The 24,262-nt window shown below is 52.4% G+C and overlaps 1 protein-coding gene across 1 annotated transcript in view; it reads left to right on the top strand.

Moving 5' to 3' along the window:
* SLIT3 (slit guidance ligand 3) overlaps nucleotides 1–24,262 on the top strand; it is a 561,455-nt gene that overhangs the window by 471,777 nt on the left and 65,416 nt on the right. The window contains exons 14-20 of the mRNA XM_081035897.1: nucleotides 319–482; nucleotides 10,522–10,672; nucleotides 11,885–11,959; nucleotides 19,320–19,463; nucleotides 20,218–20,361; nucleotides 22,836–22,999; nucleotides 24,078–24,210. Of these exons, the coding sequence (XP_080892023.1) occupies nucleotides 319–482; nucleotides 10,522–10,672; nucleotides 11,885–11,959; nucleotides 19,320–19,463; nucleotides 20,218–20,361; nucleotides 22,836–22,999; nucleotides 24,078–24,210 (975 nt within the window). The remainder of the gene's footprint in view (nucleotides 1–318; nucleotides 483–10,521; nucleotides 10,673–11,884; nucleotides 11,960–19,319; nucleotides 19,464–20,217; nucleotides 20,362–22,835; nucleotides 23,000–24,077; nucleotides 24,211–24,262) is intronic.

Raw genomic sequence — 24,262 nt, 5'->3', positions numbered from 1 at the left:
AAAATGCAGTCTGCTGTCAGGGTAAAGCCTAGGCCTGCAGCTTGCTCTGCCCTTCAGAATCAGCGTGGGTGCGAGTCGAGGCGATCACTCGTGGGTCCTACCCCAAGTGGGGGGAGGCTGAGTCCCCAGACCGATGGCAGCCACACCTGTGACTGTCTTTTGCAGATAGCAGGCCTCAGGCCCCCTCCCTGGGTCCTGTCTGAAAGCAGCTCCCATGTTCCCCCTCCCCCCGTGCCCCTAGGACTGCCCAGCACCACGCGGGGTGGGGGAGGGGTAGGCACCACGGTCACTCCTGATGAACTCCCCTCCGTCTCGCAGCCACTTAGCCCAAAACCCATTTGTGTGTGACTGCCACTTGAAGTGGCTGGCCGACTACCTCCAGGACAACCCCATCGAGACCAGCGGGGCCCGCTGCAGCAGCCCTCGCCGGCTGGCCAACAAACGCATCAGCCAGGTCAAGAGCAAGAAGTTCCGCTGCTCAGGTAATCAGGTTACGGGGCTGGGCCCCACTTTCCGACTCAGAGCACAGTAGCCCCAGAGAGGCCCACTAATCCAATCTGGAGGACAGCGAGTGCTGTAATGGCTCCTGGGGAGCATGTCTGCAAATTAAATTGGGGAAATTCAGTTAGTCCTGCAGAAAACCAATTACCTTATGGATTTAAAATAAAATACACACACAATAAAAGCATGGGGTGGGGCGATGCACTGTTTCAGGAGAGATAGAACCCAGGCGGCAGCCTATCTCCAGGGCTCGGTCAAAGCTAGAGGTTGGGGGCAGCCTTTCTGTATTTTCTTTTTCCTTTTTTGTTTTAGTTTCTAAAGCATGCTCCCCAAGTGGCAGATAGAGAAATATACCCCAGGCCAGACTGCAGGCAGCGTGTGATCTTGGGGGCCTGTCATCCCCTCTAAGACCACCTTAGACCCCAGGGTTTTAAAGATTTTCACAGACATTTTAGCCAGCCCCCTCCCCCACAGCAGACTGGTACATTTTGATTATGGAGAGAACAGCAAAGGGTTGTGCTTGGGAAGACAGCAAAACCTTGCTCTCCGGTTCCCAAACTCTCTCTACAAACCTTCCTTCCCACTGTACCCTGGAAAGACACGGGGGAAGTGGCGTGAATGGCAGAGGAATTCTCAGCTCATCTTGGAAAGAGAAGTAGCTCTCCTTGACCCAATAGCTAGGTGAACAGGCAGTTAAAAATGACTATCATTTGTGTCATTTGCTACTGGAAAAAAAAATCACCAAGCTGCATTGTGCTCCCAGTGGTGAGAGATTGATAGCGTGGTGCTGAGACGGACTGGAGCCAACCCTCACAATCTGTGTGTCAGCAAGAACCTTTCTTCTCCCCCGGCCCCAGAGCGCCTTGTGTGAGTGAGTTTTGCTGGGGAGAATGCCACCATGGGCACTGGTCGCCGGGAGAGGAGCAGCAGGCTGGCTTCTGCTTCTTGCAAATGGTTCTTGTCCTCTAAAGTCAGATTCTTTAGCCCAGGTCTCCAGGATGGTAAACTTTAGCTACTTTTTATTTTTCTTTTTCAACAGAAGCAAACACCTAGAGAGGGCATGGGGATAATATAGGGAATTGGTGGCAGTATGAGATGTTGCTCCCAGAATAACAATGTCACTTTGGAGGGCAGTTTCTCGCCTGTGCTGAGTACTTCTGCTTTGATTTGGTTCTTCCGAAAGTCCTGTGAGATCAACAGGACAGGTGCCCATTCTGCAGCGCAGGGAGCCGAGGGCTCAGAGGTGTAGGGGCACCCCAAGGTCACAGCCAGCAGTGGTGGAGGCAGGGCCAGACCCCAGGTCTGCCTCACTCCTGAACGCTGTGCAGCATCTAGGAGAAAAGGAGAGGGAGGCCCAGCTCCTTGAATGACTTTCTCTCCCTGTCTTATGGCCCCACCACACCCCCACCCCACCCCTGAATTCTTGCCTAAAGTTCCTTCCTGGAGCTGGCAGCATCTCTGGGAGGAAAATCCTCTCCCAGCTCAGAGCTGTCACCTGAGGCACAACCACTCGTTCCCAGGGGCCTTTTCTGTGACTTACACCTCTAGTCCCTCTGTCCCTACCCCTGTCTGGCCAGTGCTGTGTTCATTAGCTCTGACAAGCAGTTAAGCCCAGGAAGAGGAGCGATAAGAGGCAGAGGAAGGCAGAATGCCATCTGCCAATCCCGACCCCTCATTGTCATGGGAGTCCTGTCGTGATTTGGGTTCCAGATTGATGCCAAGGCTCTGGGGGAGTGGGGGGTGGGGAATCAGCCCAGGGTGTGAGGGCTGGCGTCTCCCAGGGACACAATCTTGGCAGTTGTCTAGGATTGACTATAGGCTGGAATTGGAGGGGATGGGGGAGTAACAGAGAAAACTAAGTAGAAGAGGAAATAGCAAGTAGACCTAGGAAACAGTACAGGGGAGCCTAGTTCTAACTCTAGCTCGGTCCCTAGCTACCTACCTTTGCATTGGAGGGGTCCTGGCTTCTTTTTCTATGTGGGGTCAGAATGGTCGGAAATGTAAAAAAGAAACAAACAGGGAGAAGGGGCAGGGTTCTTGGACTGACCCTCTCTAAAATATCTTTTGTATTACATTGATACTAAGCAGAAAGATTATTCCTATAAAGGTAGAGAACGTGAGAGCTGTGATGAGTCTGACGTATAGCATTCTGCATGTTTTTATCCTCTGTAGCGGCAGACAGAGAGGTAGAGAGAGCTACTGCTGAGCTCCACAGGCCTTGGCTTTCAGAAACACCGGGGCCCAGACCCGCCTTGGCCTTGTGGGAGACAGAAGCCATAGGTCTAAAGCTCTGTTTCCAGGAAGCCCTAGAAGAAAAGAGGAGGGGCAGGTGACACGTACCAGATTTGACAGATAATAACTCTGTTTTGCTTTCCCCTAAAAGCACCCCATTGCAAAGACAGCTGATGTAATTAGACCAATTTGAGGGCTGCTCCTGCAGCACATAAAGCCCCTCAGTAGGCGGGGTATCTGGTCTTCCAGCTGCCCTGTGTCTGCCTCTCTCAGCTGCACCCACCGCCCTGGGCAGCATGATCAGGTTAGAGGTGAAGGCCACCAGCTGGGGTAATCTGACCATCAGAGTAAGTCCTCCTGAAAAGGCATCGTCTGGCTGCCTGGGACCCCAAGCCCTCCCTGGGGCGGGGAAGCACTTAGCGGTAGGAAGATGCTGCCTGTCTTCCATCCTGCCTCCCTGATTTGTGTGCAGAGAGCCAGTCAGCAAGGAGAAGCTCTCATGGTGAAAAGTACAGAGGGTGGTGACCTACTGTGTCCAAAGATGGCAGACAGCAAGATACCTCTCAGGGAACTCGAACTGTGGAGCCGCCGGGGACCACCCAGTCCATGTTGGAAAGGGACAAATTGGGGCTTGCACAGCAGAAGAGTTTTACCTAAGATTTTAGATTAGTATTTTCAGGACAATCTCCAAAACCCAGGAAGATTCTTGGTAACTTTTCCCCTGGTCCTTCCATTTCCTTTTGTCGAGGACACCAGAGAGAAGGAGATAAGATTTAAAGGCTTGGAAGCAGGACTGAGGGGAATGCATTTCCCCTGCTCTGATCCTGAGGGCCTGACCAAACTTGAACATGAAATCCCCAACTCTGCGTGTCTGGGAGTCATAGCAGAGTTAAGTCGAGATTACCGTGGCCATCTCCAGTCGCTGAGATGGGAGGGCTTTGGAAGAGAAGACCCAGAGCTGTGCAGTGACCTTGACTAACCAGCCCACCACTGCAGTGAATCCATGCGCCTTGGAGATGCTGAGACCATCTCGTCCCAAAAACACATTGTGGAGGTTCAGTGACTTGTCACTCCTATCGGAGGCCTGGGCCAGGAGGGTCCCAGTTACCTGGCCCTGGCTCTGGTCTCTGAATGGTGCACATCTCCTCCCCGTGGCTTGGGAGGAAGTCCCAAGCCAGCAGGTGCATAGACACTGCCCCTGACTTCTTGCAGGTAGGGATTTAAAGACAGGGCGCCCTCATACGGGCTCTTGGCATCCAAAATAGTTGATTGTTTATTGCCCACCCCACCCCTGACCCACGGTCGTGATTCGCAGCCATGGAGGAAATCAGAAAATCAAGAAGGACCCTAGAATCGGGTGTCTCCCCCTTTCCTTCCTTCTCTTAACCCCTCATCCTGAAGGCACTGGTCACCTCGTCTGTAAAAAGTCAGTGTTCTCAGACCTCTGTGACTGTAGGTCTCCAGCCCCACACATGGGGTCCCATTGGCTCCCCCGTCTTTCTCCCTGACCAGGAGAACATGTATTTTCTCTCAGTACTGCCCCCCATTGTACCTCAAGTGATCTGGGAGGAACGTCTGTCAGCAGAGGGTTTCTGGGGACTCTGAGGACACAGGAGACTCCTGAATTGTGGCACGTCAGAGGACTTTATCCTAAAGAAGATCACTGCAGATTGGCTAGACCACTGGGAACTGTGGCTTGTCTATTGAAGGGGCTGGGGGAACAGTGTATGGAACCACCTGCTGCAGGGATGGGCTCTCGGTTGCAGAGCGAGCAGAAGATGCTTCTGCTGAGTGTGATGTCTTGTCGGATCAGATGGTGTGACCGGGTGGGGTTTAGGGGCTCGGTTCAGGCCTGTGACATGACCACAGACCCCTGACTTCTGTAGTTCTCTTAGGAAGGATCCATCCTGCCCTGACACTCCTGAGTACGAGTGTCCAGTAGTCGCCCACCCATTCTCCTCCTTCCCTCCTGTGTCTGCCCTGGGGCGGGGCATGGGCCAGGGGGCTCCTGTCTTCAGAAGTGCTCCCGTGGAACCCCACTCCTGGTACTAATCACGCTCGGTGGGGGCCTGCTCCGGCTTCCGCTTCTCCACGCTGCTTCCTCTCAACGCTCCTGTCCTCTCTCTGACGCTGCTTCCTGACCTTGACTCTGACCGGTCGCCGTGGGGCTTTCCTTTGTGCTTGATCTAACCATGTGGTGGAACGATGGAAACGGAACATGGTTCTGTCAAGCACCGCGGAAAGCACCGCGCTCTCCTGCAGCATGGCCCGCCACCGCCGCCACCATCGCTGGACACCTCTTCTCTGCTCTGGAGCACCGCCGCCCAGCTGCCCCGGTCCAGCCTCACAGAGGGCGGGGGTGGGAGTCTTCTGGTAGCATCCACAGAGTACCTCCCCTCCAGGGAGCAGATGTGGGCTGGAATGGGTATGGAGAAGCGCAACGGGGGCAAGCTAGGATCTGTAGCCACATCTCCTACCCCAGGTGGAGCTGCCATCCCCCAAATCTAGTCTCAATGCCCACCAACGGGTAGAGAGATAGGTTCAAGCTCAGAAACCGCCATCGTACCTTCTTCTAGCCAAAGGGAGCAGGTATACGCAAGGCACATGCATCATCGTTTCATGGAAAAGTCCCAGCTCAAGGTCATTTTCCCAAGTGGTCGCTAACCCAAAGGTCATACAGCTTATGACCGACCCCCCCCCCCACACACCTACCATCTCTATTGGAAGCGTTGGGAAGGAATGTGAGCGCAAGAATGGGTGCCACTGGCATAAGTCTGAGATTTGAGGTTGAACCTGTGAGACTGCGCCGGAACCTGACCCCCACTCCTCATGAGGACTTTGGCCCTACTCCCCATGCAGCCTGAAGTCCAGTCTGTTGCCTTGACAGGGAGGCGAAACACTGGGTTCCTTCCGTGGTGCTAGTTCCGTGGAAACCTGCTGTCTCTGACAATAAAGAGGGATCTTGGTGCCTCCCATTCTGCTTGTTTCTTGATAAATTCTAGACCCAGTGTAACCAGAAGATTGTGCTGATGGTTCATGCCATGGTGTCTGTGTCCTACCCCACAGGAGAGCGCCATGGTGGGAACCAAAGTTTGGCGTAGGCCCAGGATCGGGCTCTCGGCTCCCACGGGGATGTGTCTCCTCTCTCTCGGGTTACTGACCAGCAAGGGCCCAGGATGGCTGAGTGGTGGAGAGTCCTGTGCACCTCTCTGAAGTCTTTTACCATGTATTACGTGCTTGTGTAGGCCAGGTGCTGGACTGTTTACATCATTACCTTGTTTCATTTTCACAACAACCCTATCCATAAGTCCCATTTTACAGATGAGGATATGAAGGTTCAGGGAGCTTAACTACTCTGTTTCCCCAAAAATAAGACCTCGCCGGACAGTCAGCTCTAATGTGTCTTTCAGAGCAAAAATTAATATAAGACCCGGTCTTATCATATTATATAAGACCGGGTCTTATAGTAAAATAAGCCGGGTCTTATATTAACTTTTGCTCCAGAAGACGCATTAGAGCTGATTGTCTGGCGAGGTCTTATTTTCGGGGAAACACGGCGACTTGCCCAGGGTCATTGGACTCCAGCATGAATGTTTTTTACAGTTGTGATACTCGGCCTTCCTAGCTATGGACTGTCCCCTTGCCTTGAATTACAAAATCGAAAAAGACCTTGACTTGAATTGATATAGGGTTGAAAAGTTGACATTTCTTTTTCATATTCCCTTTCAAGCTTACTTCCGTTCATGGAAAATAATGAGTAGGAAAGAGAATAAGCAGCACTATTTAAATGGGTCCTCCTTTCCAGCATCAGTATGCCAAGATCCATTTGGCACAGAACAAATGCTCTGGCCCAGAGAAATGTTCTTTCCTTCTGAGCAGAGGGGCTGCCCCCCACCATGCCAGGAGCGTGTCCATAATGGTGCCCTCCCATCAGCCCCCCTACCCCCTAGTCCTACAGCAGTAGGCTTGTGACCAGGCCGTGCCCAGCCACGGGCCACAGGCATTTCCCTCTGCTCTCAGGCACATGGCTACATACATAACAGACTCAGGTGGGGACAGCTTACTAGGACAGCTGCTTACCCAAATGATCACCAAACTCCTGGGAACACACCAGCCACTGGTGTCTGGTCCCCTGGCCTTTGCCCACGGTGGTAACTGTGCCTGGCCATGTTCTCTTGTTTCCGTCCATGACTGATGACCCTTTTCTTGTCCACATAACTCTCTTTTCAAGCTGATGGACCCCAGCAGGTCTCCTACTCCCCTCAATTCCTCTTCCTGCTGTTTTCCTTCTTTCTGTCATCCTTCCCATCTCAGAAATACTGGAGGTAGAAAAAGAGGTCTCTGGACATGAGCATTGAGAGGTCCATGGTCATCAGATAACAGCGAGTCTGTGACTTCCGCTCAACAAACTGGTTGCCCAGCGAATGACACAAACAAGCAGACTGCTCATGACAGTAGCCATCCTGGGCCCAGTGCTGCCTCTGCAGCCAAGTCTATCCAAAGAATGGGCACTCGGCTCCCTACCCGCCCCAGCCCCACGACCATCTTACATACATTCTCTCCTGGAGAGAGGCCGGAGGGCAGGGAATCACAATAAAATCACGTTGCTACGCATTTCCACCCCCTGGTCTATTAAAGCATCTCTGTGATCATGTACCAAGTGTCATTGTTCTGAGCTTCCCCGGGAAGGGAAGTGGGACTCCAGGGCAGGGGCAGGAGACAGTGAAATGCCAGATGACATCAGCTCTCCCAAGACCCGTTTCAACCGGGCTTTAGTTTTATGGCCCTTCTTGAAATCCGCCTAGGTCTCTCCTGTTTGAACTCGCCCCAAAGAGAAGAAGCAGCAGCCTATTTCAGTTCGTCCTCTCCTACTAAGTATTTCTGGCAGTGACAAATATACATTGAGATTGAAATTGACTTTTAAAGCTCTGGAAAAGTTAAAAATACTTTTGGGTGGTTATGAGCATTAGGCATAACAAATGGCTCCGAGAAACCCTGGGTAGTTTCAGTAATGAAATATGAAGTGATGGAGGTGGCATTACAGGCTGGCTGTGACTGGGGAACGAACTCTTTCGGTTACGTCCGTACACCATTATTAATATTTCTGGCTCCCACTCACATAAAATATTACACTCCGACCCCCTCATTATTACAAACCAGGGCAATAACAAAAACAGCAGGGGGGAAATGCTGGAAAGAACACATTAGTCCGTCGAATCTAATTGCAAAATCATTTTATTAAAATGGGTCAGTGGCTCCATTGCAGAGGTCCGCCAGTTATAATCTAACTATCCTACAGAGAGCTATTCCTGCTAACTACCGCCGCTCTCACCTTGATTAAAAGGAAAACGCATTTAATCGGCAGCTGTCCCCAGACACAGCCCAGCCGGGGCACGTCTTCAGGCTCATTGTGGAGAAGAGCAAACTGCGCTCCGTCTTGTGTTTCTGCCTTTGATCAGCACTCGGGATCCTCCGCTTTGCAAGGATCCCCCCCCTCGTAGACACTGCTGAAGGGAAAACATACGCATATGTACGAAATGCCCCTTCACACCGTGTGGAACCACTTACGGGACAAAAGAGGGCTGTCATTTAGCAGGGTTTGCACAATGAAATTCACCCAGGACGCGGCACACTGATGTGTCTGCGGGGAAATGGGCAAATGGCCCAGGTCAGAGTTAGTCAGTGGGACGGATGCTGGCAAGCCAAGGGCAAGGGATTTGCATAAGGCATTGGGCTGGGAAGCCACCCAAATCACCATGGGGATCCGTGACAGATTTTGCTCACAGAAGCCTGGGGGTGGAAGGTGGAGTGAAGGAGGTGGGTAGGGAGGGAGCGGAAAGAGAAAGGAGACAGGTCCAGGCCTCTGGCCCCTTGTTTTAAGTAGAAGGTTCACTTGAGAACCAGAGACCCACCACGTTCATTCTCAGTCAGGAATGAGTACAGGTTGATAATGGAAGAACCAAGAGGGTGAAAGACACCTGCTTCCCGCCTCGCTGCAGCCCACAGCGGGAACATACCATTCAGCTTACCTCCATCAAATGGGACTTCATGAGCATCCCTAGAAGGACTAAGAAAGGTTTTGTCAAAACAAGCACGCCTGCAGCAAAGCGTAGTACTAGTCACGTGGGTGCTGGTAGTATCCTGCCTGGGTTTGTCCCTCTGCCATGTACTCAGTGACCTGCGGCCCTCCGTTTCCTCATCTATAAAATGGAGTCATAATAATCACAGCGTGTCATGAGGATTTAATGGGCTTACCCAATTGAATCTCAAAGAATAGTGCCTGGCTCGTGGTCCATGCTCAGTAAATGTCAGCTAATATCACAGGCTACACTGATGTTTTAGCGGCTTCCAGCGTGCCAAATGTTCCACTAGGTTCTAGAAAAAACAGTAGTAGAGTCACAAACATCTGGACAACTCTTGGCCCTTTTCCCAGAGCCCTTTTACTGCTTTGATCTTCCTCACACCTTCACGACAACCCCTGTGAAATAGGGGCAATTATTTGATGCCCATTTTACACGTGGAGGCGAGTACGTGGCAAAGCCTGGATAAACCCATGCCCTCTGCTGCTAAAACCGCTGATCTGCCAGTGCCCCACGGGGCTCTTCCTGCAGATAGGATCACCAAGGTACTCCTCGTAAGCGACTAGTACGCAAACAAATGATGTTCACGTTCTCTGGAACACTTAAGAAATACCCACGTCCGGGCCTGGTGTGCTAGTGGCATAACCACTGATGCATTGGACAAATGTGGACCCAGCTCTCATTCTGAGACTAGCACCGTGCTCATGACACATTGATGGGGAAACAGTGAAGAAGACCCGGGATCCCCATCAACCGGCTGGTGTCTGATAGGAGAAACCGCTGCCCCCGTCATCTCGGGCCTGACGCGTAGTCTCACAGAGGTTTGCCCAGGTGCCGGGGTCCTTCCTGGCCAGTAATGCGGCTCCGCAGGGCACCTCTCAGACAGCATGTCCTTGGTCTTGTTACCATTACTGTGCAGTCTTGAGAGGAATTAAATCTCGAAAACAATAACTCTTAGCTCCAATGGCGTTTAGCTCATCATCACTGGCTTTCACTGTCAGTAAGCAGGGCTTCCTCTGAAAGGCAGAGGGGGGCAAATCTGACCCTTGCAGGAGTTTTTGTCTTCACAGCGTTTTGAATTCCTTACGAGCTTTTCTATAAAGGATTATCAGGCAGCCCTGAGCCAAATTCCCAAGCCTAAGGGCAGTGGGCCCCCACTCCCCAGGCCCCCCCAATTGCAGGACTGTCTTTCAGTGGGAAGCCAGGTGTCAGTGGTCATGGCGCGCCATGGCCTACTTTATCGTTTCATTACCTGCGTAGGCCCCGAGGACAGCTAAGCTTGTGACCCCCCCCTTATCTCCTTCCCACCCCTGGCATAGCCCCCCTCAAAGCCCCATCAGGATGTTTCATTTGGATTGTCATGACCATGAGCACCATGGATGAAGTAGCCGCCTGAATTACAGGCCGATTCTGTACACAGGTGCCTTCTAGGAGCATTTCTCTGACTTCCATCAGCTTCGTAGAAAGGTCCGTGACCCACAAAAGTGTACGAGCCTGCAGAGCTGGGGCCTGGTCTCTGAGAGCACTGGGAGTGTTGAATGACAAAGACCAGAAGGAAAGTGAGAGGTTCGGGGGGGCACCAGCAGTGTGGCCAAGGAGCAATGCTGTGCCTGTCACTGTGTCCCTGGACCCCCACCCCCACTGCCCACAGCCTTGCTCTGTACTGGAAACCCCGGTGACACCGATGCCCTTCTTTGACCCCGCCCAGGCTCAGAGGATTACCGCAGCAGGTTCAGCAGTGACTGCTTCATGGACCTCGTGTGCCCCGACAAGTGTCGCTGTGAGGGCACCATTGTGGACTGCTCCAACCAGAAGCTGGCCCGCATCCCAAGCCACCTCCCCGAATACGTCACCGACCTGTAAGTGCTGCCCGGGCATAAACGTGCTCCCCCCCACACACACACACACTCAGTCACCCTGAGCCAGCCCGAGCAGGGTCTCCGGGAGGTGGCCCCCTCCTGGCTCAGTCACATGGGCTCTCCTTGGCTGTCCTCTACATCCTGGGCTGAGGGCAGACAGCCAGGCATCCCCTGGGGACAGCTTGCTCGCACCTCAAGACAGTTCGTTCATTCTGAACAGCTACTGTTAGCCAGGCACTGTGCTAGGCCCACCAGCTTCCACAGTGAACAAACCAGACAGTCCCTCCTGGCCCTTATGAGTGTACAGTGTAACCGGAAAGATGGATATTAAATAAGTAATTGTCACAAAGCGAGAAAGCAACTAGGATGATTAGCTGTATCTGAGCCTCCAATTATCCACGCTACGAAAGGGGAGTGTTGGTTTATCCGGAAAGGGAAGAGTTAAAAAGTTACAGCCTGGAGCGGGTGAGAACACACGGAGGCTGACAGACCTGGTCCGATGCCTGTCTTCTCCCTCCTTCCTGACATTTGGCCAGTTGCTTCTCAGATCTGAGTGTCAGATTCTCAGCTATAAAATGGAGGCAGTCATCTTACTACGTTGGGTGTCTGGGAAAACTAAGTAAGAGAATGTAAACCCAGAATTCATCTTGAATCCTGGAACCCAGGAAATCCTGGATAAATGAAGCTGGTCCTCATTATTATTACTGTTAGTCTCTCTGCCGTCACAAGTCACAGTAGCACACGGCAAGGCGCATTCACACGTCTCTCCTGCTGTCCCGAGCATGTGTGAATGTTGGGCATGGAGTTCCTGAGCCGCCCCCAGCAGAGGGAAGTGGTCGGAAAGGAGCTGAGAGGCTTGGAGCATTGGGAGAATGTGGGGAAACCTCCCTAGGGGGGTTAAGTTGTCAGTGGGCCTCTACAAAATGAAGGCATATCACTCACAGTTGATTGGGTGCTGAGTACTCAAAAAGTCCAGGAGGAGGAGCCTGGCCTCTCGTTTCCTCCCCTCACTCTTCCTCTCCCTGCTTCCCTCCACCCCACCCCAGCCCAGGCTGATGGGCAGACCCTGAACTTTCCCATGGGTCTGTTGATCTTGGCTGAGTGTGAGATCCAGGCGGCAACTCAGCCGAAGCCATGGGGGTCCCGGGGTGGGGACGCCCAGTGGAGGGCAGCAAAAGAGGTACCCACCTCATCTGCTTGCTTCCCATGTAGGCGACTGAATGACAACGAGATATCTGTTCTAGAGGCCACTGGTATCTTCAAGAAGTTGCCTAACCTACGGAAGATGTAAGTCGGCTCGGGCCCTCGGGAGACTAGGCGGGATGCCAGGGCGTGGGGGGCTCCCTCAGCCTCCCCCTGACCCCTGCTGTGCTGGGAAGCAGGACACGAAGGCATGGCCTTGGGCACAGACCACATTGAAGCATCACTGTTTGCACATTGTCAGGTGGTGTGCAGAGCGGGGTTTCATGCCACCACCTCTGCTCACCCCAGTCCCCACCCCACACCCACTGTCGACCCCAAGGGGTGGTGGGGAGGACTCAGGAAAGGACCAGGAATGGGACATGGGGTCTAGGGTGCATGTCGCTTAGTGATTTTTATAAGGAGACAGTTTAAAGGTTTGTTTTTAAATGGACTCTAAAGGGCTCGGCATCAGTGAGGCACCTTGGATAGGAAATGCCAGCTGCTTTGCACTCTCTAGGCGTGACCAGAGTCTGTGTTTGGGCAAAGGGCCCACGTGCTTTTATGCTGGCCTTTCCACTGCCAGGGCTGCCTCTGTCACACCCCGGTGCCTGCCCAGGACTTCGGGCCAAATCGTAAAGATACCAGGAACGAGGTAATTAGCGTATGTATCCTGGGCCATCAGCTGCGCTGCCTGCGTCCTGTGCATTGTCTCCGTTAGTCCTTGCACAGTTCTCCTGCTCGATGGTGGCCTCGCATCCCCTCTGTGCACATGAGGAAGCCTGCAGAGCTCAGAGAGATTCTGGCACTTCTCTAAGAACACACAGCCAAAACACATGAGAGCTGGCATTCAGGTTCGGGTCCTCTGTAAGCACAGTGTGAGGTCAGGGTTGTTTCCCCTCCTCTCGCCTCCCTGGTAACCCCAGCAGCAGCACCAGCCCAGACGAGGGGCTCTTCACCATCGCATTCCCGTCTCCTTGACCCCTCTCCCCACCCCCACCCCTGCGCCGTGTCTCCCAGCCTTAGAGTTTGGGTCTGCCCCCGGGACAAAGGAAATATGGTCCAGCCTCATGACACACAGATCCTAATTGCTAATTTGCATCCTCGCTAAACTTTACGTGTAATCTCAAAATCAGTTCTCGTGCTGCTTCCACGGTCCTTCATAAACACGATCAGAGCAGCAAAGCGTTGAGTCTCTTCACGCGCATGTCGCCCGCCGAAATCGAACAAGGCCCCGCTTTCTTGTTTCCGCTCTCATACTGTAAACAAGTGTCCTTTTCACAGTATATTTAGTGTCACTTTTTTTTGTATGTCTGTGCCATTTGTTGGAGATTTCACTGTTTAAAATGGCACAAAACATAATGCTGAAGGGCTGCCTAGTGATTGTAAACACAACAAGGCCGTGATGTGTCTTGTGGAGAAAACACATGTGTTACATGGCTTCGTTCAGGCACAAATTGTAGTGCTGCCAGCTGTGCGTGCAGTGTAAATAAGTCAGCAATGTATGGCAAGCTGAAGGGGTCTTCCTTCCTACAGAAACACGTGAGACAAGGTTCTGTACTGACCAGAGGCTCACAGGAACCTAACCCTGTATTTCCCCTAGGAGCAGTGGTCCAGTATTCCCTAACTCATCCTCCTGTGAGTTGGTAGCACACAACTACAGAGAATAATGAGAATTGACTGCAGTTATTGTTGTTATCTTGTTCTGCACTCTCCCACCCATCGGTCCCCTCCATGCAAGGAGAGAGTGCTTCTCCCGCTCTGTGCAGCATCTGGATTCCATTAGTGCTGCTATTGCTTCCTCCCTCCCTCCCTGCCCGCAGTGACTGCTCTGTAATTGGGAGCTGCGGAGAGCACTCTGAAGGGACAGCTGACGGAGGGGCACACGTGGGTCCTGATGAGGATCGTGGCTGTCTGTGTGGTCCCCTGTAGCTTTAGGGACCCAGCACAAATATCACTTGTCTCCAGCCGGGAGAGAGTCCTTTTTAATTCAACCCAGTGAAATGCACACTTTTTTTTTTTTTTAACTTCAAGACAGAAACTTACATACAGAGTATTAAAATAAGTCACGCTGGTCAAGTGCATATTTGCGTAGTAACTGGATCAGGTAGTCTTCTCTTCCCTAAAGAAACATGCATGCTCCCATTTTAGGTGAAACTCAAGCATTTTGAGTCTGTCTTTCACTGTTCCACTTTGACAGGACTATTTTTTGTACGCCAAGGAAAATAATAGTGCGAATACACGATAAGTGGCCTCAGCATCAAGCAACAAAAGGGAGTGGTGGGGACTGTGGCAAAAACATAATCCCAGTTCCCAACAAAAGAGTGTCACTCAGCAGGTGCCACTCAGCTCATCCCAGTGTTTCCCCGGCTGGAATGTAGGTCACAACTGCCAAATGTTCTCACTTCTCCAGAGCAGCCAGAAAAACCCAGATGTGAGGAAAGAACAGACAGGCCTGTCCCTTCCCTGCTGTGTAACCCTGGGAATGTCCTTAGCCTTTCTGAGCCTTAATCCCATTATTTACATAACAAATAAATCCACTTTCCTTGTAAGTTCCCCCCCATTACTATTACTTTAGCATTTTTTCTTTCTTTTCATTAGTTCCAGGTGTACAAAACACTGTAGTAGTTAGACATTTATCATTTATATCCCTCACAAAGTGACAACCCCCGTCCCCCTATCCACTACCCCTCTGACATCCCACACAGTCATTACATTTCCAATTTCTATTCCTAATGCTGTACTCCGCTGCTTGTAACTATATATATATATAGTTGACATTCATTATTGTTCAGCTTCAGGTGTACAGTGCAGTGATCAGGCATCTACATCATCCCTGAGGTGGTCTCCCTAATAAGACAAGTGTCCATCGGATACCCTACAAAATCTTTACAACGTTATTGATTATATTCCCCAAATTGACTTTTGTATCCCCAAGGCCATCTTGTAGTTACCGATTGGAAGTTATGGTGAAGATCAGAAGTAGGAATGAAGAGATAAGATGGAAGACATGGCCTGTGGCCCTGGGACTGGGGCGAGAAGGTGCAGGAAGACAGAGGACATCCGAGCTGAGTGACCCAGGGTTACTGGTTATACATTTACAACAGGAGTTGCAGACTCAGATACTTTCCAGAGCCCAGGTTGTAGCATACATGTGCAAAGGGGCTGGGTGCAAGGCCACATGAAATAGTAATAGTAGTAAAGAACAAGAAACCATATCAGGAGCTAGCCACTAACACTCTATTCAAACGCTTTACGCTGTGCCACACAGCACTGATGTTCATTCTTTTAACCCTCACCAAGAAAAACAAAAGAGCTTAGAGATTATTTTATTTACCAGTGAGGAAGCTGAACACAGAAAGTTAAGTACCTTGTCCAATATCAAAAATCCACAAGCAGACCAGGAGCCAGGAGTGGTGACAGGGCAGGTGAGCGGGGGAATGCACGCACCCTACAAAGGCAGGCAGTACGTGTGTGCATGCACACGTGGGCAGAAATCCACATAAACAATGCCAGCCGACCAACCAGGTGACCCGATGGGGCAAATCCAGTCCCAACAGCCACCAGCTGCAGCCACTCACATAAAATAACTTGATGGCAATTCCTTTTGTTAAGTAAAGAATGCTTATGCGCTGGGACCACCCGTGCACCCCATAGAGGTGGTGGGTCGGCTGGCTTTCTGCCCATCAGCGTCGTTAAAGCCAGCTGTGACTGTGCGGGAGTCTGCTGAGCTTCCTCAAGAGCTGTGGGGCCAGGGTCCTAAGGTTACACTCTTGATGGACCCTGACAGGGCCTGTGAGCCAGGGAGGGTGAACACAGAGCCAGAGGTTTAGTTTCCACGTGCCCTTGCGAGCCATGCTGAACCTCTGCGCCCTTACCTGTCAGGTCGGAATAAAGAGACCTCCCTGAGTATCACGTGGGCTAGAGGGTGCAGGAGAAGTGCGAACTGTTACCCACGAGGATAGTTAGGACTGTGGTAAGCCAACGCCACTTTTCAAATGACATCACATTCAGAGCACAGTCGAGGCCTCTCTCCGGGGACTTGCAGTTCAGCTTCTGTGGAGCAGAATCTCAACCAGAGGCTGGAAAATGGCAGACCCCACGTGGGCGGAATTGTTGGCTATGGTAGTGTTTTTAATAAGAGTTAATTGCCCACTTTTTTTCCCCCTTCTTCCGCCTCCTCCCCCCACTCCTGTCCAAGCCGTTCCTTCTCAGTCCAGTTGTGTAGGACACAGCTCTCTGGCCCGTGCTGATATTATGAGCCTTGCGTTCCCCCCGATGAGGCAGTCGGTCGCTAGTCAGTTGCCAGTTATCAGTCAGCGGCTCACAGCAACTCACGGCAGCTCTCGCCAGCCATTCACGCCGGCCACTCATGGCAGCACAAGGTAGCCCGCGGCAGCACATGGCAGCTCACGGCAGCAGCTCACAGCGGCTCACGCCGACCTCCGGCTGCTCACGGCAGCCCAGCTCCAGGGAGAGCTGTTGTTCACAATCTTAGCTATAGAGGGTGTCGCTCACTAGCCCATGTGGGAATCGAAGCAGCATCCTCAGCGTTAGGAGCATGGTGCTCCAACCACCTGAGCCACCGGGCCGGCCCCCGGTTGCCCACTTTTAAAAATCAGGAGTTTGCACAGGGGAAAAAAAAATCTGGATTTCTGGCATCTCAGAAAATCAGAAGTTCTGGCAGAACTGGACCCACATTCCCACAGCTGCAGTGAGTTGAGCTGCCGTGTGCTTACATGGGGTGTGTGTTCCTAGTCACGGCCGTGTCCCCAGTCTTGCTGCCAGCCTTAAGTCGCCTGCCTGGACCTTGGGGACATTTGCGCTTGCAACCCCAGTTTGAAATAGAATTCCCACCTCAAGGGGAGGGAGCGGTTCGTGAGGAGGATGACAGGACCTTCCCAACTGACAGTGAGCTGTAGTGCTTGCTCAGTCCTGACCCTGACTGAGTATCCTCGGTTTCCAGAGAAAACCCTTAGCTCTCTCTCCCTACTGCCTTTCCATCTGGGGCTGGGCTTTAGACAGAACTACAGATCCTTTCCTGTTGCCAGACAGAGTTTATATGCTGTCCTGCAAAGCTGGAGAGAGATGAACCTAGAAGAGGGACAGCCTTCTCCTCGGGCTGAGACTTTGCAGAGGTGCCATATGAATCCCAAGCCTCCAGGGTCCTCGGTGTTTCTTGGGCAGAAGGAGAACAAAGTCTGAAAGGTTCACCCAGCAGCTTACAGAGGCAGCGGGGCCCAGCGCGAGGTTGGTCCTGCTCTCATGCCTCTGAACCGGCCTGGGCCTAGCGTGGGAGTTCCTGAGGCTGTGTCCTCTGGGGCGTGAGACCCCATCCTCATCAGAGTCAGAGTTTGAAGCAGGGTTCCTTCAGGCAGTTCTGCAGAGGCCTGACGCCCTGCTTTGTCTAGAGTGCTTGCCCCAAGCTGCTCTCTCTCTGTGCTCCAGCCCGGGCTGCCTGCAATTTTGAGCAGTACTTTGATGGATGGAGAGTGAACAGCAGCCTGGTCTTCTGGAAAATTCTATCCCCCTTTTGTAGTCTCCTTATGTTTTCCATTCTCCCAGCCTAAGGAAATCCAATTCGCAAACCTTGCAGTAATGTGATGTTAATTTTGCTCATTTAAAGAAACAGATGTTGGGAGATGGGGACCCTCCCGGATGGCTGCTGTAACTCACCTTCATGGCTCGGCCCAGCTACTTTAATTCCCCAAGAAGCCTAGCTCTCGGGAGCTAAATCCTTCTCCTCTAGCGTTCGGATGAGTTATAGCTGCAGGGTGCGCCTCTCTCTCCTCCCATGTCTAGTTCGGGGGTAATTTGCAGTCTCCCCTATACACGACCTTCATTCCCGGGTTATCGCAGACCAGAACTACCAGGATTGATAAGAAAAGCGGCTGAGTTTCAGGAGAGCCAGGCAGGGAGCAGAAATCCAGTGTTTGTGTCCCGACTCCCTCTGATCTTGGGGGGAGGGGTTCTGAGGCGGTTTGTGCCTGTTGCTTTGGCAGGATGGCAGGACGAAGGGGGCCGGAGGGTGAGGTTATGACAAGGAGTGTAGATGGGCCCGTGACGCAAGAGTGGGACTGCGGCGCAAGAGTGGGACTGCGGCGTAGCGTTTCTCCCCCACACCTGCCCACCATGGGGACACTGCCGCCCCGTCAGGCCCAGCACTTACTTGGGAGGGGGGTAGGCAGCCTGCATGGAGCCCTCGGGTGCCCATTTCCACCACTTGCTTCGAGTCTGTCACTAAGGGTGGCTTCACCTCCAGAGTTTTCTGTGGGTCTGTGGGCCGCCGGTCCATCTCTAGTGTGCCCTCAGCTCTGACGACCTCAGGGTGCTCAGCCACTTAGCAGCTCTGTCTCCACCCGCGTGTGGGTCTTCTTGTTCACAGAACAGGGTCGGTTCCTGGGCATGGCTCTGAACGGCTGTTGGCTTGGGAGGCTGGATTGCTCCCTCAGCACCTGTCAGCGCCATCACTTCCTGCTCCGCCCATCCCTCCTGGGATGCCTTTCAGGCCTGGACATTGGGGTGGCCCATGGAGGGCCCGGGAAGGATCTCCGCAGTGCTGCAGGTCCTGCTTGCCGTTCAGATGTCCTGTGACGCCTGCCACGTCGCAACTGTAGTAGTTAGACATTTATCATCGGGCATCGGAGGGAAGAGCCTGCGCTCAGTGATAGGACCACATCCATGTTAGGGAAGCACCAGACCCCGAATTCGGCAAAGCAGTCATCTGCGGAAGCCAGTATCCCGTCACCAAAGGAACAGTCATCACCAAAGGAACAGTAACTAAGGAATAGGCAGTTCACTGGAGGACTTTTCATGTACCCGAAAGCTAGCCTCAAATCCAAGTTCTATCAGCTTTGTGACTGTGGGCAAGTTACTTAAACTCTCTGAACCTCAGTCACTTCCTCCATGGAAAGAGATGATGATAAAAATTAATGCCCATCTGGTAGGCCTTGTTTTGAGGATTTGTTGTGACTGTTGGCCAAACCCCTCACGTAGTATCTGTACATAATAAGTGCTCAAAAAGCATCCGTTTACATTCAGGGATCTCAACTGGTGAGAGGGCGAGTTCTGCAAATGTCTCACCCCCCGGGGGGAGCCTATCTTATATTTTTCTCATGCCCTCAAGAATTCTTGAGATTCACTGCTTAGCGAGAGTATCTGTTGAAAAGAGAAAGTAAACTTGAGAATCACTATTTTGAATCTACTAGTCCCCAGAGCATGGAAACGGTGATGACCCTGAAAAGACTTCAGACCCTCACAGTCTGCTGCACAAAGGTAGCCCCCGCTGTGTGGATGGGGGTCCCTGCTCCCCTGAGTTACAAGTGCTGTCGACCTAACGACGGGAAGTTCAAAACTGCGCTCCCCAACATCCAGTCTTCCAGGGGTGCCCTGGAGGGTCCCCAGCTGGCTGCAGGGCCGGTGGTCCCGTCTCTGCGTCTGTCCTGACCCATTCTGTCCTTTCTTCTAGAAACCTGAGTAACAATAAGATCAAGGAGGTGAGAGAGGGCGCCTTCGACGGAGCCGCAGGCGTGCAGGAGCTGATGCTGACAGGAAACCAGCTGGAGACAGTGCATGGGCGCATGTTTCGTGGCCTCAGTGGCCTCAAGACCCTGTGAGTGCCCGGGGCCTGGGCCAGGGCAGAGGGAGATGGAGGGGCATCAGGGAGGGGGCGTGAAGGCGGGCGGGCCGGGTGCTGGCCTGGCCCGCTGAATCCCTTTCTCCTGGAGCCATAGTGGCATCAGACATTTCCCACATTCCTCAGCCATCGAGAGGAAAGAGCCTAGCATGCTAAGCACCCCTCAACACACACACACACACACACACACACACACACACACACACTAATGCAGAGACATTAGCGATGTGAGACATAGAGATTCATACGAGAAACATGCTGAGAGAGGCACACACACACTCCTGCATTTACTCACAAATATAGACATGTACACATGTACATAAAAATGACATCCGTATACAATGTGGAGCTAAACGCACAAGCAAGCATACACATACAGCACACACGTATGCACACAAGCTAATGTCCGTCCTCCCAGAAATAGACATACACATACTATTCACCACACGGTATGTACGCGTGACACCTGCCTCCACTATAAAAGGAACATGTGCAGACAAGCACATACATACACATCTCCAGGTAGTCCCCATGGGGACCCAGGCCCTGCTGTCATAGGACAAACCAGCAATGTGACCGGTCCGGGCTGGGAGCTGGCAAAAGCTTCACACACACATGCACGCGTGTGAGTACACGTATGCACTCCCACACACACGCACACACTCTGTGGCACCGCTGTGGGAAGGAAAGGCTACTGCGTGCTCTCTCATCTCCACCCCTCTCCCTGCAGGATGCTGAGGAGTAACCTGGTCAGCTGTGTGAGCAACGACTCCTTCGCTGGCCTGAGTTCAGTGCGACTGCTGTCCCTCTACGACAATCGCATCACCACCATCACCCCTGGAGCCTTCACCACACTCGTCTCCCTGTCTACCATGTAAGTCCTCCGGGAGCCACTGCACATTCACTCTGGGCTCCTGCCCTGCAGACCTCTCCCCTCCTACCTCCTTGCCCTTTTTGGTCAAGGTCAACTACCCATCTGTACACTTACTAAACATTTGTCAGGCTCCCTCCACGTGCCAGGCACCACCAAGGTGCTGAGGATACAAAGCGTGGTCCTTCCTGGAGCTCACAGCATAGTGAATCATAAAAGGAGGCCCACAGGGATGTGAAAAGCCAGCGTGGGCCTTGTGAGGAACACGGGAGCTGTGTTCTGGAAGATAAGCAGGACTTAGCTTGTTCAAGAAAGTGAGAAGCGCATTTCCTCCTGGGGGAAGTGCTTGTGCAAAGGCCCTGTGGCGGGCGGGAGCAAAGCAGATGCGCAGGACGGAGCAAAGTCCAGCATGGCCGTAGCATGAGTGAGAGAGGGCATGGTGTGAGACCAGGTTGCAGAGGAGGCCAGGGCCAGGTTGCAGGGCTGCTGTGGGCCACTGTGGTCCCCGTCCAAAGCACATCAGGAAGCCACTCAAGGTTTTAAGCAGGCCAGTGACATGAAGCAACAGGGTTCTGTTTTGTTTTCTCTAAGGAGGACACAGCTCACAGTGGCCCATGCGGGGATCGAACCAGCAACCTTGGTGCTACCAGCACCATGCTCCAACCAACTGAGCTAACCCGCCACCCCAACAGGGGTTTTTAAGTGATGTCACCGGCTGCTTATCAAAACTAGAGTTCAAATCTATAGGTTGGTGCAAAAGTAATTGCAGTTTTTGCAATTTAACCTTTTAAACTGCAATTACTTTTGCACCAACCTAATAGCTTCTGGACACCTAAATCAGAGCTCCTTCCTGCCCAGGTAATTCACTGTATTGGTAAAGGAGGCTGTTTAGAATAACACTTAAAACGTTGGGTGCTAGAGCCAAATTTCCTGGATTCAAATCCTGGCTTTACCGCTCATTAGTTGTGTGACTTTGGAAAAATTACTTCCTCTCTCTGGGCTTTAATTGTCCCTTGTACATAATTTACCTCCTAGGGTTATTACGAGGATTGATTCTGTTATTATTTGTAAAACACCCAGCAGGGGCCTGAGATATAGAAAGCACTCAACTTTCATGTTAGCTTTTATGTTTGCTCATCGTTTCGCATGTGGCTCTCTTACCCTCAGTTGCTAATTCATCCTCTCTCTCTTCTCTTCCCCAAAGACTCTTTAAAAGACACAAGGAAAAGGCTCCTCGTATGCAACTGTTTTGTTAACTGCTATATCCTCAGTGTCTAGATCTGTGCCTGGCACTGAGTAGATACCCATTCTTTAATTGTTGACTAAGTGGATCAATTGAATGAATGAGTGACATGGAGATGGGGGCGATGGGTTAGGAACCAGCACCAGTGGGTTGGTTCATTCAAGCCCTCTTATCGCCGCTCCTCCGTGCCTCCGTGCTGGGAATGCAGAGGTACGACCAGTGCTGAGAGGGGTAGGGTCACAAAGTGTTAAGGGAAGCAGCTTTGACTTGGAACGCGGCATGCCCAACTTTGCACAGCTACTGTGTGTCAGAGCCAGGACTCAAGCCCAGGAGTGGGTGACTCCCAAGCTCCTCATTGCCATGTCGTATATTCGCCACTCGAGGGCCATATGGCCCTCTATGCAACTCCCCTAAGCTTTACTTTCTTCATTTGTGAAACGAGAATAGTGTTACCTCCTTCCTAGGGTTGTTGTGACAAGTCTGAGTGCGAGAGTGGATTTACAGAGTGCTTCTCCTGGTTCCAGTTGTCTAGGAAACACTCAGAACGTGATAGCTGCTATCATCCCTTCATCCCTCCATCAAGCCAGTCATTGCATCCAACAGCTGTGTGAGGAGAGCCTGTGCTGACATCACACTGGTGCCGGGAGACACAGAGGCAGACACACAGACCTGGTGCCTCCCCTCGGGGCACAGAAAGTGCAGTGAGGGTGGCAAACACTGGACAGTCGTTACGAGCTCTGAGGGGTGCTATGGAAGAAGTGAAGGCAAATGAGGGAGAAGAAAGGGACAGGGTGGACCTTTTCATTTCCCGTTAGATGAGTGTCTCGGGGAAAGCTTCTTTGCCGAGGGGTCACGTAAGCTGAGGACTGACGGATGCAGGGGGAGGTCAGCCAGGCAAAGAGTAGAGAGAGCCATCCCAGGTAGGAGGAACTGCACCTGAAGGCTCTAAATGGGAGACGATCTCTGACGAGGAACTGAAAGCAGTTCTCGCAGCTGGAGCTCAGCAAACGGGAGGACATAGCAGCAGAGCAGGGTCACATCCATCGGAGGCAATCTGGAATGACACACTCGCAAAGACTGCATCTGGATTTTAGAAGAAAGTCTGCATTCCCTTTCCCAGACCTCCTGCCTCCTCTCGCTGGACCCAGAGCAGCCCTGCCTAGAGAGCTGGGCCCTAGGGCTGGCTCCCACAGTAGAAGGTTATCGCTCAGAGAGGGCCCTTCTCTCCCCCCAGAAACCTCCTGTCCAACCCCTTCAACTGCAACTGCCACCTGGCCTGGCTCGGCAAGTGGCTGAGGAAAAGGCGAATCGTCAGCGGGAATCCCCGATGCCAGAAGCCGTTCTTCCTCAAAGAGATTCCCATCCAGGACGTGGCCATCCAGGACTTCACCTGTGAAGGTGAGAGAGCTGTGTGCAGGGCAGGGGGCAGTACCTGGGAGGGCAAGAGAGGAGAGGCCCAGCAGGTGCTGAAGCTCAGGACCTCCTGAGAGCTGACTCTACTCTGCCCTCAGGCATGCAACTAGAGCTGGAAAGGGCTCTGCAGGTCTGCTGCTAGACCATGTGGCTCCTCTGTGCAAATTAGGAAAAGGTGCCTCTTTCTAAACACATTTTGCTTCCATCAGTCTCAAGTTTGTCATCATATACCAATTTTGTTAAAACCAGACACTTTAGAGCACTGTTGAACCAAACACTCTCACACCCACCATGTCCACAGTGAGACTGGTACACGTGAGATGATACAATACCCTTGTGCAGTACACAACCTACACAACTGTACATGGACGCCCTGGGCCTCAGCTTTCCTGCTGGCATCATGAGGCTCAGTGTGTGCGAATGAGAAGCACACTACCAGATGAGCTCCTGGAGATTCCTGTCACTGGCTAGGGCATATGAACACCTGGAGAGCCAAGGCATTGGGTGTCAGGATACCAGAGGGTATAATTTGTTTGCATAATTACAAGCCAGCACAGTTTTTACTTGGTCAGCTGTAGGTTATCTAGAGACAGGTTAACTGGTTTCTAGATTAAATGAGTTAAGGTACAGTGGGGACTGCAGATGCAGTCACCACATAGAGGGTTTGTGTAGTGGAAGAAGGGAAGAAAAGGAGGAGAACGAGGGAGGGAATGGACAGGGCTCAGCCCTGTGCCCCAGCCACTCCTTTAGTTCGTTTGGTTCATTCCTGATTGGGCTAACAGTGACCGCTTTCCTATGTAATACTCGGTCCATCAGGATTGTAGAGTCTTCGTTTTATGTTAACTGTGGTAGAAGATGGGCAGTCCTACTCCCCAACCAGGCAGGTAATGTATTCTTTCCCCTCCAACCATGGATGAGACTAGTAGGCTCCCTCATCCTGGTCTGGCTTGCAGCCGAGGGCTTCCCTATACTGAAGACAGCGTGGTCCCACACCTGGCCTTGCTCACCCGTCCCCACTGTAGGAGTCTGTCACCCGCCCTGCTGACTTTGGGGCTCTCCACAGGCAACGATGAGAGCAGCTGCCACCTGGGCCCACGCTGCCCGGAGCAGTGCACCTGCGTGGAGACGGTGGTGCGATGCAGCAACAAGGGGCTTCACACCCTCCCCAAGGGCATTCCCAAGGACGTGACCGAGCTGTAAGTACTCCCTGGACACCCTAGAGCCCGCCCCACCTGCATCCGTCACACG

Source organism: Rhinolophus hipposideros, assembly GCF_964194185.1.
Source record: "Rhinolophus hipposideros genome assembly, chromosome: 23".
Taxonomy (NCBI): Eukaryota; Metazoa; Chordata; class Mammalia; order Chiroptera; family Rhinolophidae; genus Rhinolophus; species Rhinolophus hipposideros.
This window is presented reverse-complemented; position numbering and strand designations above follow the sequence as displayed.